General features: G+C 41.2%; 2 protein-coding genes across 3 annotated transcripts; one reads left to right on the forward strand and one right to left on the reverse strand.

The window, feature by feature from the left end:
• Positions 1–3,933: 3,933 nt before the first annotated feature.
• Positions 3,934–11,367, reverse strand: mau2 (MAU2 sister chromatid cohesion factor). 2 transcript variants are annotated; one of them, XM_084546594.1, is made up of 19 exons: positions 11,078–11,367; positions 10,903–10,920; positions 10,701–10,766; positions 10,408–10,503; positions 10,207–10,301; positions 10,078–10,105; positions 9,823–9,978; positions 9,418–9,564; positions 8,809–8,899; positions 8,616–8,719; positions 8,410–8,487; positions 8,195–8,260; positions 7,640–7,723; positions 7,515–7,564; positions 7,336–7,413; positions 7,149–7,260; positions 6,945–7,035; positions 5,748–5,875; positions 3,934–5,624 (listed from the first exon to the last, which is right to left on the reverse strand). In XM_084546594.1, exons 1-19 carry the CDS (start codon positions 11,309–11,311, stop codon positions 5,577–5,579), a joined length of 1,770 nt encoding a protein of 589 aa, XP_084402720.1. In that variant the 5' UTR covers positions 11,312–11,367; the 3' UTR covers positions 3,934–5,576. The 2 variants fall into 2 exon arrangements, with proteins under 2 accessions (XP_084402720.1, XP_084402719.1); XM_084546593.1 differs by having other exon boundaries at positions 3,934–5,651.
• Positions 11,368–11,903: 536 nt separating this feature from the next.
• Positions 11,904–15,312, forward strand: armc6 (armadillo repeat containing 6). Its single transcript, XM_084546595.1, has 8 exons — positions 11,904–12,021; positions 12,282–12,423; positions 13,002–13,087; positions 13,180–13,750; positions 13,846–13,991; positions 14,098–14,229; positions 14,401–14,538; positions 14,618–15,312. Exons 2-8 carry the CDS (start codon positions 12,303–12,305, stop codon positions 14,828–14,830), a joined length of 1,407 nt encoding a protein of 468 aa, XP_084402721.1. The 5' UTR covers positions 11,904–12,021; positions 12,282–12,302; the 3' UTR covers positions 14,831–15,312.
• Positions 15,313–15,366: the final 54 nt, after the last annotated feature.

Consider the following 15,366-nt stretch of genomic DNA (forward strand, 5'->3'; position numbering starts at 1 on the left):
TCCTGTGTGATTGACCTGATACATGATATTTATGTCTCAATTTACAGTGGGGATCAGTTGCTCTGATGAGTCAGGCTTGCATTTACAGTCAGATCCAAACATGACCGTCCAGAACACTCTGGGTTAATACGTCAGTGGCAGAGTCGCCTCTGTAACAGCTCCAGCTGGCTTCCTCTTTCATGACAAGACCTGCATCCCTTCAAAGCATCCCTGTGAACCGGACTAATCCTCACTCATCTCACAAATGCACCCGTAAACCGACACATGTGTTTGAAATACTGCGAGCTCGGGAAAAGAAGCCGTTGTCCATGAAGACTGGAGTGGGTAGGAGAGGCTATTCTCCAACAGGTGGGGGGTTGGAGTGCTTTGTCACCCTCACCCTGCTGTTTTTAAATGACAAAAAAAAAAGCTCTCTCTAGATGTTGCTGTGTCATCAGGTCTAATTGTTTCCGTCCTCTCGTCGTGCCACTCCAACTCCTGAGGCGACAGATTGTCTCGTAGCCACCCTCTCATAATCACACATTGGAGTTTAGCGGTAACGTCTGTAAGAATCTTTCTGTAAATATTGTTTCTGGTTATATGTGCCACAACAGACTATTAGATGTGGAAAACAATCAGGGCCTTATCTACGCTTGGGAACACTAAGGTCACGTCCTTCTAAATTGGATTCTTGTAATTTTAAACAACCCGGAGGAGTTTTCATTCTTCCACACATTAAATGAAAACATAAAATCACAGAGGATCAATAGCAGTAATGACCGCGCCAGTACACGTTGAGAAATGCAACCTCGTGCTGGCACTGGAGGAAAGGCCAGGGGCTCACCAAAGACATCAGAGTACATACATAAATGGAGGATGTAGACGAAACGTGTTGGATAAGAGAGTTAACCGCTGCTGAGAATCATGAAAGGAGTCATCCTCAGGGGACCATGAATGTCTGACTTCACAAACTTTCATTTATTCACGCAGCGTTTCAGTTTGGGCCGAAGATGTGGACTGATGAGCAGTGACACATAGAGGGACACAACAAAAACTCCATGATTGGTGTTAATTGATATATTATAATACAAATTCAGTTCAGTTTCAAATTCAAACAATTAAACAGCCACTGGGGATTATCGGTGCCTTGTCAGATTTCTCCATGAGACTGAATGTGTGTGGTTTTGTCTTTGTCTGACTGCAAACTCTGGTAAATAAAAGGATGATTCCTCTGTTCACTTCTGAATATCTATTAAAGAAAAGCATCAGGAAGTAGTTTAATACAATAAAACTAGCCTGCAGTGATTTCTACCTACAGTGTGTGGCACCTGGAATAAACGTCTCAGGGTGGGTCTTCATCTCAGACATCTTGTGACGCTACACTTTGTGATTATGTTTGAATTTCAGTTTCTTTGTTCATTGCATCTATTTAATTTACTTATAACGGTTCACATTTATATAAATTACTTTATTTTTTGGACATTTTATAGCTATATTAGCTTTATAATTTTTCAGTTCAGATGTGCTGGCACAATGAGGAGAGCATTCAGATTATATATTATTCCAGGTTTAAAAATACATCTCCAAACACTTTGACAGGACAGAGTCAGTCAGCAGGGCATGTCCAGGTGAAGGGATCAGCTCCTGAAATCAGACTGAGGCAAGGTCGGCCTCCAGCTCCTCTCTGCTCCCTGCCTCTTCCTCCGTCTGGAGAGGGCCTAATGGCCGCCCGTTACAACATGACAGCTTCAACTTAATCCTCATTAAGCACTGTAACAATGCAGGAAGTAGCTGCTGCAGTCACGATTAGGCGGGCGCACTATTTGGCAGGAAATGGCTCCTTTTTAGCAGCTACGTCCAAGACACCTAGAGCGTCCCAAAAGTTTTCACTTCTCACCAAAGCCTCGTCCTCTTGCGACAGATTTACGACGGAGCGAATGAATAAAGGAGGAGAGGAGAAACGCGTTAATCTGACGGAATGAGTTTTATTTTATTTTTTTAAATGAGTGTTTTTATTCATTGAGGAAAAAGATGAAGCTCTCGGAGGGGTCTCCATTGAATACCGATGGATGTGATAGATTGCATCACACTTGAAAAACAACAACGATAATGTCTTAAAATTTCAAAATAAGAGTTTTTTAAGGTTAAATTCCTATTCATCTGTAAGTTTTTTTCATAACACATCAATTATTTTTTATATATAAAAAATCGTGTTTCTTACGGTGGATATTTTATGAGAGAAATGTGCAGAAATCTAATACGTTTTATTAGTTTCAGTTTGGCCAATTTCACGTCTTATCCGCCATCCTCCAGCTGACTGAAATACTAAAATAAAATAAATGTAATCTTGCGTCTTTTAACATGGCTCATTATTGTAAATATATCTAGAAAACTGTCAAAGCCAAATGTAAAAAACGATTAAACCACCCTGACCCTCAGGTTCAGATGATATCTGTTAAGACAGTTCCTTATTGTATGATCATATCCATCAGTGCAACAGTCCTCTTTAGATCTTTGACATTTAAACCGTAAAAGACATCCCCAGGCCTCTTGTAAAGTGTGTGCTATAATGCAGCAGCTACCATTTTATAATCAGATTATGCAGCTGCAGTAATCAGCGTAATAAAAATGTAATGGAGTCACCATCACGTGTGTCCCTCTGTCTCCCTCTGTGGCAGGACTCTGCATGCTGGCTGGCTGCAGTCTGTAAAGACTAAAAACCTTGTTACCCTGTGCCCCTGGTGTGCCTTCATTTACCTCACATGCCTTTCTCCGGAGAAGGAGGCTCTTCAAAGTAACTGCTCCAGTAAAGCTGTGTCACAGAGGACCAAATTTATCATCCTGAATGAGCTGTTGTTGTTCTGCGTTCAAACAGCAAACATCTGGTTTTCCATGAAGGACATTGAGGTTTGAATGTGTTGTAACATACGCCACATTCCTTTTCACCCAACATCGTCTGCAACTTGTTCGGCATTAGTGATTTTGACTTCCGTTTACAAACATGGAGTAACTCAGAAAAATCGATTTTACAGCTTATTACTCGAAACACGACCGCCCGTTGATGGCTTTTGTATATAAAGGTGAGGATCACCTCTCCCCTGTGGTCATGATGCCTCTGCATTGGACAAGTTCAGTCGTGTTCTTCCCGCTTTTCATCTGTATTTATAGCCTCACTATCAGACTAATCACCTCGCCGAGGTTATCGAGTAGCAAAACCATAACAATATACTGTTGGGCTGTCATTTGTCCTGAGGAAACAACCTTTGTTCAAGCCTAAATAGTACAGACGCTGCCATGCAGATACATTGCCCAACAACAACATCCAGGAGTTTCATAACACTTCAAACAGAAAAGAAAGAGTACTCAGGCTGTAATTAAAACCTCTGCTCTTGTGGTTGACAGTTGTGCTCAACATAAACTTGTATATGTGGCAAGTTTTAGCTCTTTGACTTTATTGTGTGCGTTTGTTTGTGCAGCGTTTTTACAGACATCGCTTTGTGGTAATGCAGGATACTGTATGTGCCTGTCATCCTAAAACTGGAAAGTAATTCTTTTCACTTCACAGCGACCACTCAGGAGTCACAGAGTGGATTTAATAACATATAGAAGTTAATGGAAACCAAAGGATGCACTGAAGAATATGTGAAACAATATGTCCTAATTAAAAAAGCAGTACGGTTTGCAAAAAGGTTATTTTGCAAATAATAAACTATGCTAAATCTCTGCTCTGCTCATTTGGTGCTCCTGATGCTCCTAAAACACTGTCACCATTATCCACTCCACCAATTTTACTTCCTCTACTCTCAGTAATTTGTTCTGATTTATTTTATATGCAGCACAGAAGACAACGCATCCACATTTCTCTGTATTTATTGCCAACCTCCTGTCTTCATGCTGCACATGCAGTATATCAGACTTCACATGGATAGTCAGTAAATAATCAAGCCATTCAATCTTTTAATTTTTATTTATAAAAAAAAGTCATACAAGTGTTGAAGTAGTTAAAGTGACACTGGGGGAAACACAAACGCTGCTTTTAATAACACGCTGTAAAATGCCAGTAAATTAAATGGCATCCTTATTGTCTTTTATTGCAGTAATCGCTATTTCAAATGACCAAACTCAGCAGCTTATTTTGCAATCCACTATCAGCACATAAATCTGTGTAACAGTCTCCACCAGATAAAACTGTAACTTTCCTCCTCTGACGTAGTTAAATTCAAATTCCTACCAGTCGTTTGATAATATATCAAAACTGTAATGAACAGTGCCGGCAAAGGACAAAAAGCACCAGGTAAAATGGAAAGCAACGGTGAATAAATAAGTTATTTAAATACAGATTTATACCACCATCGCCTGGAAGAAATTAGTAAAACAGGAAGTGAGAAAAACAGGAGTGAAAAAATATTACATGGAAAAGGTAAAAATGTGAGTTTCATCATGAAACAACGTATGTACAACGAGGTCAGAGTCGCCCTTATTTTGTAGAAATGCTACTATTATTACTGACTTCCTCTTGACCTCAGGCAAAATGTGCACAGCGCATAAACATACAGCACAGTGAGAGAGATAACTCTTAAAGGAAGTGCAGTAGGTCAGTACGTTGTCTTAACTGTAGCGTCCCAATACTTCATAGGACATGTTTACTGTTTTAATATCGAGCAAGCCAATGGTTGCCTGTGCAATCTATGGAAAGTCACTTGGTGTCAAGGTCACAGCTCAACATGAATTGTCACAGTCATCAGTAAATTACATATCAAACGGACCACTACAATACAGAGATATGCTGTATATCCAAATGTATCCTAACTAATGCTGCATCAGAACGGGCGAAACAGTGATTTGAACAGATATTGGGTTCATGTGACTGTGTCTGTTTAGCCAGTGGACGCTTCTAATGGAGCAGTAATTTAATCTTAAAAGACAAAAGCTTCATTTTTACTTCATTTTTACCAAAATAAAAAATACCCTGTGATCTTGTAAGAAAAAAAAAAAGAAGGGGGAGCTAAATGTGCAGGACAAATCAGTTCAATTTCAAGGAGAAGCTCAACATCTGAGAATAGAACAAACATATTTTTGTGTAGAATATTAATAAGTGGGCTTTACAGGTACAGCTGCTACATGGATTTTGTTATATTAGAAAAGAGCCAGACTAGCGGTTTTTAGATGTTGTGCTAAGCTGAGTAAGCCGAGTCTTGCATATAACTCAGATTTACCTTACGGATATAAAAGTGGTAGCAATCTTAAAACTCAGCAATAACATTAGTAAGTTTCTTTCTCAAACTTTTCTTTAGTGTTTCATTTATTAGGAGGTGTGTTTCATTTATTATGAGGTGGTGAAACACCTTATGGTTTCCAAAAAAATGTCCTAAAACTCAGTCCTATGGCCCCAGTGCCCCAAATAGGTGAAGGAATGCACCAAATGGAAGTCTGCCAAATGACACAGTGCCTTCTCTTTCTAATTTCATTACCCTCCCTTCATTCTTACCCTTTTATCAGCTGCTTCTCTTTTTGTAATCAGTTTTTTTTAATGTCATTTTCCCTGCAGTAGCTCGTCAGCGTCTTTTTTTCCCCCCCTTGCGCGTGGCATCTAGGTCTCAGAGCAGGCTGGCCAGGCTGGTCGTAGGTCCGTTCTGAGGCTGAAACTGCACAGGAGGGAGGCCGTCTGTCCACTGCACCACAACACACCACACAAATGTGTCTTTGAAAATCCAAGCAGGCTTGAATGACTCACTGTTTATAGTATGACTGATTGATGTTGTGCTTACACTGATGAGGTTGTGTTCAGGGAGGCTGCAGGCTGCAATGTGGTCCTGCAGGAGCTGCTGAGAAAAGTTCTGGTGCATCTGCGTTGCCTCGTGGGCATCCATGGTGTTTCCACACGCTTTGTTCAGATCTGTGGGAGAAAAATCGTTGCGAGTGCCGGTGATGGTTTAACGATTTCGGATCCAAGCGTCAGATCCAACCCTGATTATGCTCAGATGTATCGAGTTATTTCAGCGTGATTAAGTGTTTCTTCACCCACTTGTTGTTTTTCCTAAGCCTCGTCCACCTCTAACTCAGTTGTGGCTTCATTACTCTGTGATGTATTGAGGCTGTAACCGGATCAGAATAGAGTATGACTGTCTCCTCTGCAAGGGATCTCTCCTCATATGAATATTGGTACAAAATGTTTAGTTGGAAGAAAAACTGTTTCTGTTATTGTAAGGTATCAAAAAAATAAATAAATAAATAAATAAAATGATTCTGCAGTACTAGAAATATATCCAGATGACGTCATGGTGTGTTCATGTGGCCAGTAATCAGTGGGAGAGAAAACAGAATAATACAAAGTGACGTATGCTTCAAATGAACCAAATTCAATCACCAACAACAGTTTTCTGGTGGAGTCTAGATACGGCCACGTCAGTCAGCTGGTCAGTCTCTATAGCACTTTTAACTACATCCTCCCTACGTGCAGCTGTGAACATTATGGAATGACTCCACATCACATAAACACAAGTCAGTTTCTGTGCAAACGGTTTGTGAGAAGGGTTGTGCTAGATTACACTGTATTAAGTGTTCATAAGGTTGAAAACCGCTCTGAGGTAATTTTAGCAAAAACTGAAAAATGCAGCTTTCATGATAATGCCATTTTATTGGTGGACTACTGATTGGATTAGCCTGTATTGGGATTAGTTAAGGGCACCTAATAAACTGGAAAACTGCATTTTAAATTGAAGCCATCCAATGTGCTCGGGTCTGGCGCCCCCCTCAGGCCAAAATATAAAATGATCTTCTAATAAAAATAGTTAATTTCCCCTTTGAGGATAAATTAAATATCGTCTTGTTTTTAATGGGATGTGATTTCAATTAGCCTTTCAGCTACCCATAAGCCAAGAAAAAGACTGTAGACATTCTTGTTTTAGCACATTTCACTGTAACTTAATACAACAGTAATACAATAATGGGAGTTAAGGCTCTACCTTTGAGAAGAGCTGAGGACCAGAGCTGTACAGACATGTCTGGGATCTTGCTGGCCAGCTGCATAGCAGGAACCACCATATTGTTACTTTCCTGGAGAATACGTAGAGGCACACGTGGGGTCAAGATCACATCTGCAGTGCAAAGATAACTGTGCTTCTGTGCCTGTGGTCTAATGGATGCGACATGTTATGTTGTTGACTTACCCTGTGGTTGCCCAGAACAAAGAAGATGTGGCCAAGCAGGACTAGTGAGCAGGCGGTCAGCCTATTTAAATCCTCCGCATTAGACATCTTCAGAGTCTCCCTTAGAAATCGTCTGTTGATACAAACTCACACGTTAAAGAATGAAAAATATTTTTACAGTGCACATGTTTACAGTGGTTGCTCGTACTTGGCCTCGTTGTAACGTCCCTGGAAGAAAGACAGGAGCCCTCTGATGTAAAATGCTGCAGCTCGTAGACAGTGAGAGCTGCAGAAGTCAAAGTTATTTTGAAATAGTGCAAAATATATCGGGGAAAAAAATATGAACACAATGTGTTTTCGTTAAAATGCTAAAGCATCTACACATACCTGACAGGAAAGCTGTGATCAGGGTTTATCCTCTCTAAAAGGCTGTACAGCTGTCGATTTAAAATCTAAGTTAGAACCAAAGAAGAAACAGGATGAAATGCTTGAGAAAGCAGCAGCTTTCTGACCTCCTGATGTCTGTTCCCTTCCCGGATGTAAACACTGGCCAGGTTTGTCACAATGAACGTCCACAGCTCCTGGTGTGTTGTCATCTAACAGAAGAAAGAAAACAGATAGATACTAGGTGTTTCTGTAAGTCAAAGAGGCTTCCAGGCAAGGCAAGACTCCTTCAGAAAACACACAATGGAACAGTTTGCAAGCAGCAGGTGTATGTTAACGAAGTGTCCCACACTTGTATGTGTGCATATGAATGAGGGTGGTTTAATGACACAGAGGATTCACATAGGTATGCTTGTAAATTGTTTGATCAAAGGACTTTGGTCAACATTGGAACAGTCCATCCTGGAAATGCAGCCATTAAAGATCCTTCCTTGATTTTGAGAAACGCTGGCTGACAACTCTGACAAAACCTTCCTTTTAAAAATGTCATATTCATTGTTGCCATTCATTGTGTTCTCCAAATGTTAGCTTTTCAGGAACCGTTACAAACATGAAACATATTTTTTGTATTCTACTGATTATCTGGATGACTGGATGAAGCCAAGTGACAATAGGAAACTTACCTGCAGAGCAGCAGTGAACTGTGCCTCGGCATTATCCATGCAGTTCACCGAGATACAGTAGAGACCCTGAAACAGGGAAAGAAGAAACAGATGTGAATGGATCACATTATGTGAGTCATATGAAACAATGGTGGGCAGTCCTGTGGCTAATCCAGTCTGTCAACATAACAAAAGAAATGTCCAAATGGTCATGTTTTCTTTGCTTGGAGACTCACCAACAGTGTGTGAAGCTGGGCAGCGTGATTCGTAAACAACCTGGGAGACTGTTGGCAGAGCTGACAAACCTGAGAAATCTGAACACAGACCATCCCAACAATCAACAAAGTTCAGACGGTCGCCAGAGGAGAGACGGAGATTGTAACAATCTGTGCTTTCATTAAAACCTGTCAGGACAGATGAATCTCTACAGATGATGACTCACTTCTTGTAAAGCTGTGGCCTTGTGTCCAGTGACCAGCCGGCACATGATGATATGCTCCAGCAGGATCACTTGGAACGTGGACAGGATGGGACTGTTGTCCAGCACTTAGAGCACATAAAGATGGATCAGAGCTGACACCACTTCCATCAAGCAGGAGGAAATGATCAGGAAGCGAACACTCCGACAAACTTACTCTTCAGCTTCTCCAGCTGCATGAGAGCTTTGTCTGTGTACTTCTGTGCCTTCTCCAAGTAGCCAGCCTGCATGGAGTGCATCACCGTCACCTTTGGCACACACAAAAAAAGTATTACTGCCTTGTTAGTTTACATTTAAACGTACGTAGCAAAATAAATTGTAAAATGATAAAAAAAATAGTTTTTTTTACAGAGGAGTGTACACTAAAAGACTGATAGAAAACTTAATATCGAAATATCCAGTGAGGTCATGGTGGACTACCAGAGGAACAGAAGGCCCCCTGTCACGGTCACATTTGTGCGACATTTTGGTAATAATTAGCATACGAATTCTTGAGTTACGGCCAAAAACATGTTCGTGGAGTCACACTGACACTTGACCACCAAATTCTAATCAGTTCGTCTGTCTTCAAGTGACCGTTTGTGCCAAATGTGAAGGAATTCCCTCGAGGCGGAGATATCGCGTTCACAAGTACGGGACAGACAGTCTGAAAGCATAATGCCTCTTTATGCTTCTGCGCATAAAGAGGCATAAAAAAAAACAAAAGCAAAAAAAGACAGGGCATGTTTTGTGTTGCAGTTTAGGATATTTTAGAAGCAAATCTCACCAAGTACACAAGCACACACATGTGCTCCTTGGGCAGCCAGTGGAAGAGGGCTGCTGGATTAGTGGGTAGGATCTCATCATCGTGGAGAGTGGAGATAGACTGGATACACTGCTGAAGCTGCTTCAGACACGGCTTCACACTCTTCACCTAAACCATACAAATACAAAGACTCTTTGAGGATGACATCTCATTAACAATGCTAGTCTTTCATACGAGAAACATGAAACTACAAACCAAGCACGTGAATAACTATTGCAGCATATTATATATTCTTCTCTTCCAATACTGAATATTACAGATAGTACAAATGCAAAAAATGTGTGCAGTTATAGCAATAGTGCACCCAAGCCTTGCTTTTGCATGATATTTCGGTGTAATAATTAAACATGGGAATACAGTAGTTACCTGCCCAGCATCCAGGTAGTGTGTGACCTGCAGCACCAGGAAGAAAACTCTCAGAGACTCCTTCTGGATGGGGTTCCCCTGCCAGTTTTCCACAATGGTCCCACACAGCGTCAGCAGTGGATGCACCTCGCTGAGCTTCCTCTCCATCAGCAGCAACTGCAGACCCACAAACGCATACACAGTTTACAGAACTGCACAGTAACAACGTGGCTAACAGAGTGGCTTTAATTAGCAGGGAAAAGTTTTCAAGCTTACCATTCCTTTACTTAACAAGAACAGAGCTCTGCAGGAAGATAAGAAAAAAAAAAACACTTCATGTGAGATGATACATAACCGCAGGTCAATATGCATCCAATCATGAGTGCGTAAATCCGACTTGTTTACCTTGTGTACTCTGATCCCATGACTCTTGCATACTCCGCACCGACTCCTAGGAGGTCGCATGCCGACACTAAATCTTTCTCTAGCGCGTGCAGTTGCTGAGGGAGAAAAGAACCTCACGCATATTAATAAACCTGCTTCAAATCAATTTACCAAACAAACAAACAAAAAAAAAAACACTTTGTAATGCATGACACTTCTTACTGCCAGCTGAAAAAGAAGTCTACAGTGCCAGTAGGGAGTTTGCTGAGAAATCTGAATGGCCTTCCGCAGCACTGGCTTTGCAGAGTCCACCAAGTTCTTAAATAAAGAATCCAATAAGTGAGTTACTAAGACCAAGCAACACAACCGAGCAACATCTGCAACAGAAAGTGCATTATTTTACTCTTGCATTGAGGTTATAATCGAATGTGCATTTTAATGAACTTAAACACCGTTACTTTTTATTTATTGTGTTATTACTGTAGGAAGACATGTGATGAGATTGATGCACCTACCTGTTGACAGTAGAACTCAGAGAGAATACTTGCAGCTTCAAATTTAACATCTTCAAACTGAGATATCTGACACACATCATTAAAGATATACAACATAAAACCTTGATTTCTTTATAAAACGTGCATATATTGTGGTTTTATTGAGATGGAGTGATGCTGAGGGTTGAATGCATTTTCATATACACACACAAAAAAAGGATACTTGTTGTGATATGAACCACTGAGGAGGGAAATGGAACAAAATATTTGTATCAGTATCACAGTGAGAATAGAGAAGTAAGAAGTGCAGGTAAAATAAGAGCATCACACACTGGTTTCTAGTGTCTGTCACTAGCTGTCCAGCCCGCGTATCAAACACAAACGGGGCTTCTGCTCACCGCTTTCTCCAGGTGTGTCCGAGCCAGCTCGCCGTTTTTTGTGTGGCGGTACAGCACCGAGCCCACCTGGAGGTGAGTCCGGGCCTCGACCCTCGGAGGCGGCTTGAACTGAAACACCGCCTGCAGACAGTGGACGCAGAGCCGGATCTTCGGCGGACTAGACGTGCGAAAATGTTCGGCAAAGCCCAGCAGGGCCAGGTACCAGGGCTCCGGAGCCTCTGTGGTCGCTGCCATCTTAAATTGACAAAACAAAAACTTAATGTATCAGTTTACCGCTGCTGGGACGACGTCCCCTGACTCCGTCCTGCAGCTTCAGCCTCTGCTGTGTTTTCAACATCAGTCATTTGCATGAACCAGCGCGCCAAGCTAGCCCGAAGGAAAAGAACTTCCGGTTGTTATTCTTTTAAAATAAGACCAGTCGAGACAAATGTGACCAGTGAGTATACAAATTTTAAGTTGTAGCATTAGCTTAACATAACAAAAATAAATTATTCACTGCGAAAATAGCATTTCATGTCATATTATCCTCTACACATGTAGGCTATCATAAGTTATAAAAAAATGCTTCTTTTATTTTGAAGGGAACTAAACCGATCACTTAAATTGAAGATCATTTAGTGTTTATTTACATATAATCGCGTATCCCATCTCTTGCTTTGTTAACATACTGTCTGTTAAATTTATAATTTGCCACGAGTCACAACAATTGACAATTAAGGTGATTAAAAAAAAAAAAGGTCAGTAGGAACTAATGTTTTCCGCCTTTGTTCTAACGGAGCAAATGTGTGCGCGGGACATTTGGCGGAAGTTGCTATTCACTTACATTGCTGCGCACAATTTCGGCCCCGCTGCCGTTGTTGTCCCGGACACACAGTCGACTACGAAAAGTGCGTAACTGTAGTCGGTCCATTCATAACAGTGGAGCAGACTGTCACTGGGCGGAGGTAGGAGATAAACGATTTCACTGAATATCATATAAGCGACATTTATCAAGTCAAAAAATAAATATGAATAGATATATTTCATCACGAGCGTTATTTAACGGTAGCTCTGGAAACTTGAACCGCCGTAGCAACAAGAGGAGACACATAATATCCATAAGCTAACAATAGCTGCCTTTGTCACTAGCTGTCTTGGCTAAGACTTAAATCAGCTCAACGAAATTGATGTTTGCTGCCACGACCTTTGTCTTATTTGATTTCAGAGTGAAGAATAACGAGGTAAAATGGCGAAAAGGAGGATCACACAGGAAACCTTTGATGCTGCTGTCAAGGAAAACATGGAGGAATTTGAGATGGTTCCCGACGAGGCTTTGAGGGAGGCTGTGGAGCAGTTTGAGTCTCAAGGTAGATGCCGTAGAAACTAGAGGGTGTCATGGCTGTACACATTTGTGGCTGACTGTTATTAATGTACACTTTATTACAGTGACGCCAAGTTAGTTAGGACCTATATAAACGTTTAGCGAGGATCAGAATGACACAAATAAAATAGACACATAGCCAATATCGTGACTGTTTTCCTTACACTACCAAAATAAATTAATAATTAATGTCCAAACTGCAGATGTATTGGTCAGTGAAGCCTACTAAATTATTTATCGTTGAGAACAGTCTCCAGTAAGACATCTTACATCATCTATAAAGTCTGATGATTAATATCAATGCAGGAGTAGTGTTCGCTAATTCTGTGTAGACAGACATCTCTGTGTCTTTTATAAGAGGGAATAATGTGGCCTCTGTTTTAAATAAAGGTCCTGTAACCCACACACTGTTTTGAAAGGAAAGATTTACATTGGAAGGGAAATATTTTTTACATTAAAAGTTTGCAGCCTGCTGCTGCTTAGACCATTGTTTACCAATACAATTATGCAGACCTTTTTCGTTATGAGTCAGAATATTAACTCTGACCTTATGTTTGAATGCAGGTGTGGACCTCAGTTGTATAGTAAAAGCTGTTCCCGTCGGATCGTCTGGTGACAATCAAGAGGAGAAAATGCATGAGGTCTTACAGGTGAGTCTTGAGCGGTTTGTTGAAAGGAGCCTGCAAAGTTATCTCTTGCCATAATCTCACTCTGTTCATCTCTCTTTTTCTTTCACTTGCAGGCTTTGGGCGCCCTCCGAATCAGAAAAGACTCAGCTAGTGTAGTGGAAGTGAAAGCAGACATTAAATGCTTCACTGAGCAGTGCTTACTTGGATTTGCCCAGCGATACCTGGCTGCCCAGAAAGAGGCCTACCCCGTCATCCTCTCCTACTGCAAAAAGAGTCTGGAGGAGCAGGAAGCAGTGTTGACTGCGGTGTCTGCTCTGGCTGCACTAACAGATGGACAGCCAGACCTGTTGGATGCAGATGGCCAGCAGTTCCTTTTAGATGTCCTTAAGAAGTACCAGGCAGACTCCTCGGTGACATGCGTCGCCGTCTGTGCCGTGCGTCACTGCTGTATAAAGCATGAACAGAACAGGCAGGATCTGGTTAAAGGTGGCGTCCTGCCTCTGCTGACTGGTGCCATTACACAACATAGTGGATGTGCTGAGCTGGTCAAGGAGGCCTCGTTGACTCTCAGGGTCATGACCTATGATGATGACGTCCGAGTTACTTTTGGGCATGCTCATGAACATGCCAAGATTATTGTTCTTGAGCACAATGGACTGAAGGTTTTAATTGAGGCTGCAAAAGGTGAGACCAGCTGTGTCTATGTGTGGTTATCGCAGTAATAGATATTTAGATTTCATTAATGTAATACCTTCTTTTCTTGTGTTCCTTCCTTACAGCTCACCTTGACAATACAAGTGTTCTTAGCGAGCTCTGGGCAACTTTGTCCCGGCTGGCTGTAAGGAACGAGTTCTGTCAAGACATCTGTGATCTGGGCGGATTAAAACTCATGCTGACATTGCTTGCAGACAGCTATGAGTCAGCGGTAGTGCTCATAAAACAATAACCAGAACTTGTTTTCAGACTGATTAAAGATTCAGCTTACATGTTTGATTTTCTCACTAAACTGTTTTTTTTCTTTTTTCTTGCAGGACTTGGTACGGCAGGTCCTGAGTGCATTACGAGCCATAGCGGGAAATGATGATGTGAAAGATGCAGTCGTTAATGGTGGTGGAGTCCAGCTCATTGTCATTGCCATGAACAAACACATGAGCAACTCTGCTGTGAGTCGAATGTCATACCTGCATGCTAAACGACTATGAATGAGTTTTTCTTCTAGTATTAACTACAAATGTAATTTATTAATTCTATTTTAGATATAATGTCACAAGATAAAAAAAAAAAGGAGCAATGCAACAAATATTCTCAGATGTTATGTTCATTTTCTGCTGTAGGTATGTGAGCAGGGCTGCGCATGCCTCTCTGTCCTTGCTCTACGTAAACCCAACAACTGCCAAGTCATCATGGAGAATGGAGGAGCCTTGGCTGCTGTGCAGGCTATGAAGTCTCATACTGATGGTGTTAATGTACAGGTAAAATGAAGATGCACACTTAGGGAAAGACCCTGTGTTTCAGCTCTTTATGTCTATTTTTTCCCCCCTTTCTTAACAGAAACAAGCATGCATGCTGTTGAGAAACCTGGTTTCACGTATGCGCAACTTCAGCCAAGCCATTCTGGACATGGGAGCAGAGGCCCTGATAGTCCAGGCAATACGGACCCATCGAGACTGCAGTGATGCGGGTAAAGCAGCCCTCAGAGATCTGGGATGTGAGGTGGAGCTTAAAGAGCTGTGGACTGGCAAACATGGCAGCCTTACCAACTGAATGCTGAGGAGAGCATCACTGAAGATCGTATACCCTTAACAATGAGTTACAAAATGAATGCTGCTATATCCTGTTTATAGCCAATAACTGAAGCAGATGCACCTACCTAGCTAGACATTTCTGTTCAGTGTAGTTGTCGTAGAAAGGCCTTGCAAGCAGTGTGAAGTCACACTCAATACCTTCATAAGACCAAATACATGTCCTGTAAAAAAAAAATACCTTTGTAATTGTGGTTTTTTTACCGTTTGATGTTTTGCCACTGAATATTAAATGGTGGTGTACTGTGCAGATTCCTTTTCCATGTTGACAGAGTCAAATTTTAATGTGTATTGAATGCCTTACACATTTACTAATGCGAAAACAGCTGTCTTTTAAGTTTTTACATTCATTATTACAGTGTAAATCAACATTATACTGTATGTTGTGCATGATTATGATAAAACTCACTTTTGTTACTCCACATTTATCTTGCTGCGTGTGTATATTTGTATATATATATATATATAATTATCTAGTCTTATGGAAGTTACTGTGGA

This window comes from Chelon labrosus (assembly GCF_963514085.1).
Source record: "Chelon labrosus genome assembly, chromosome: 6".
NCBI classification, from domain to species: Eukaryota; Metazoa; Chordata; class Actinopteri; order Mugiliformes; family Mugilidae; genus Chelon; species Chelon labrosus.

What these genes read in the sequence shown, in the direction of transcription:
- mau2 (XM_084546593.1), bottom strand. Translation starts at nt 11,311, where the DNA reads ATGGCAGCGACCACAGAGGCTCCGGAGCCCTGGTACCTGGCCCTGCTG. An exon ending in AAGGGAACAGACATCAGGAG is followed by an intron (nt 7,565 to 7,639) that starts GTCAGAAAGCTG and finishes TTAAATCGACAG; the next exon opens with CTGTACAGCCTTTTAGAGAG. An exon ending in GTCCTCAGCTCTTCTCAAAG is followed by an intron (nt 5,876 to 6,944) that starts GTAGAGCCTTAA and finishes TTTCTCCCACAG; the next exon opens with ATCTGAACAAAGCGTGTGGA.
- armc6 (XM_084546595.1), top strand. Translation starts at nt 12,303, where the DNA reads ATGGCGAAAAGGAGGATCACACAGGAAACCTTTGATGCTGCTGTCAAG. An exon ending in GGAGCAGTTTGAGTCTCAAG is followed by an intron (nt 12,424 to 13,001) that starts GTAGATGCCGTA and finishes GTTTGAATGCAG; the next exon opens with GTGTGGACCTCAGTTGTATA. An exon ending in CTGATGGTGTTAATGTACAG is followed by an intron (nt 14,539 to 14,617) that starts GTAAAATGAAGA and finishes CTTTCTTAACAG; the next exon opens with AAACAAGCATGCATGCTGTT.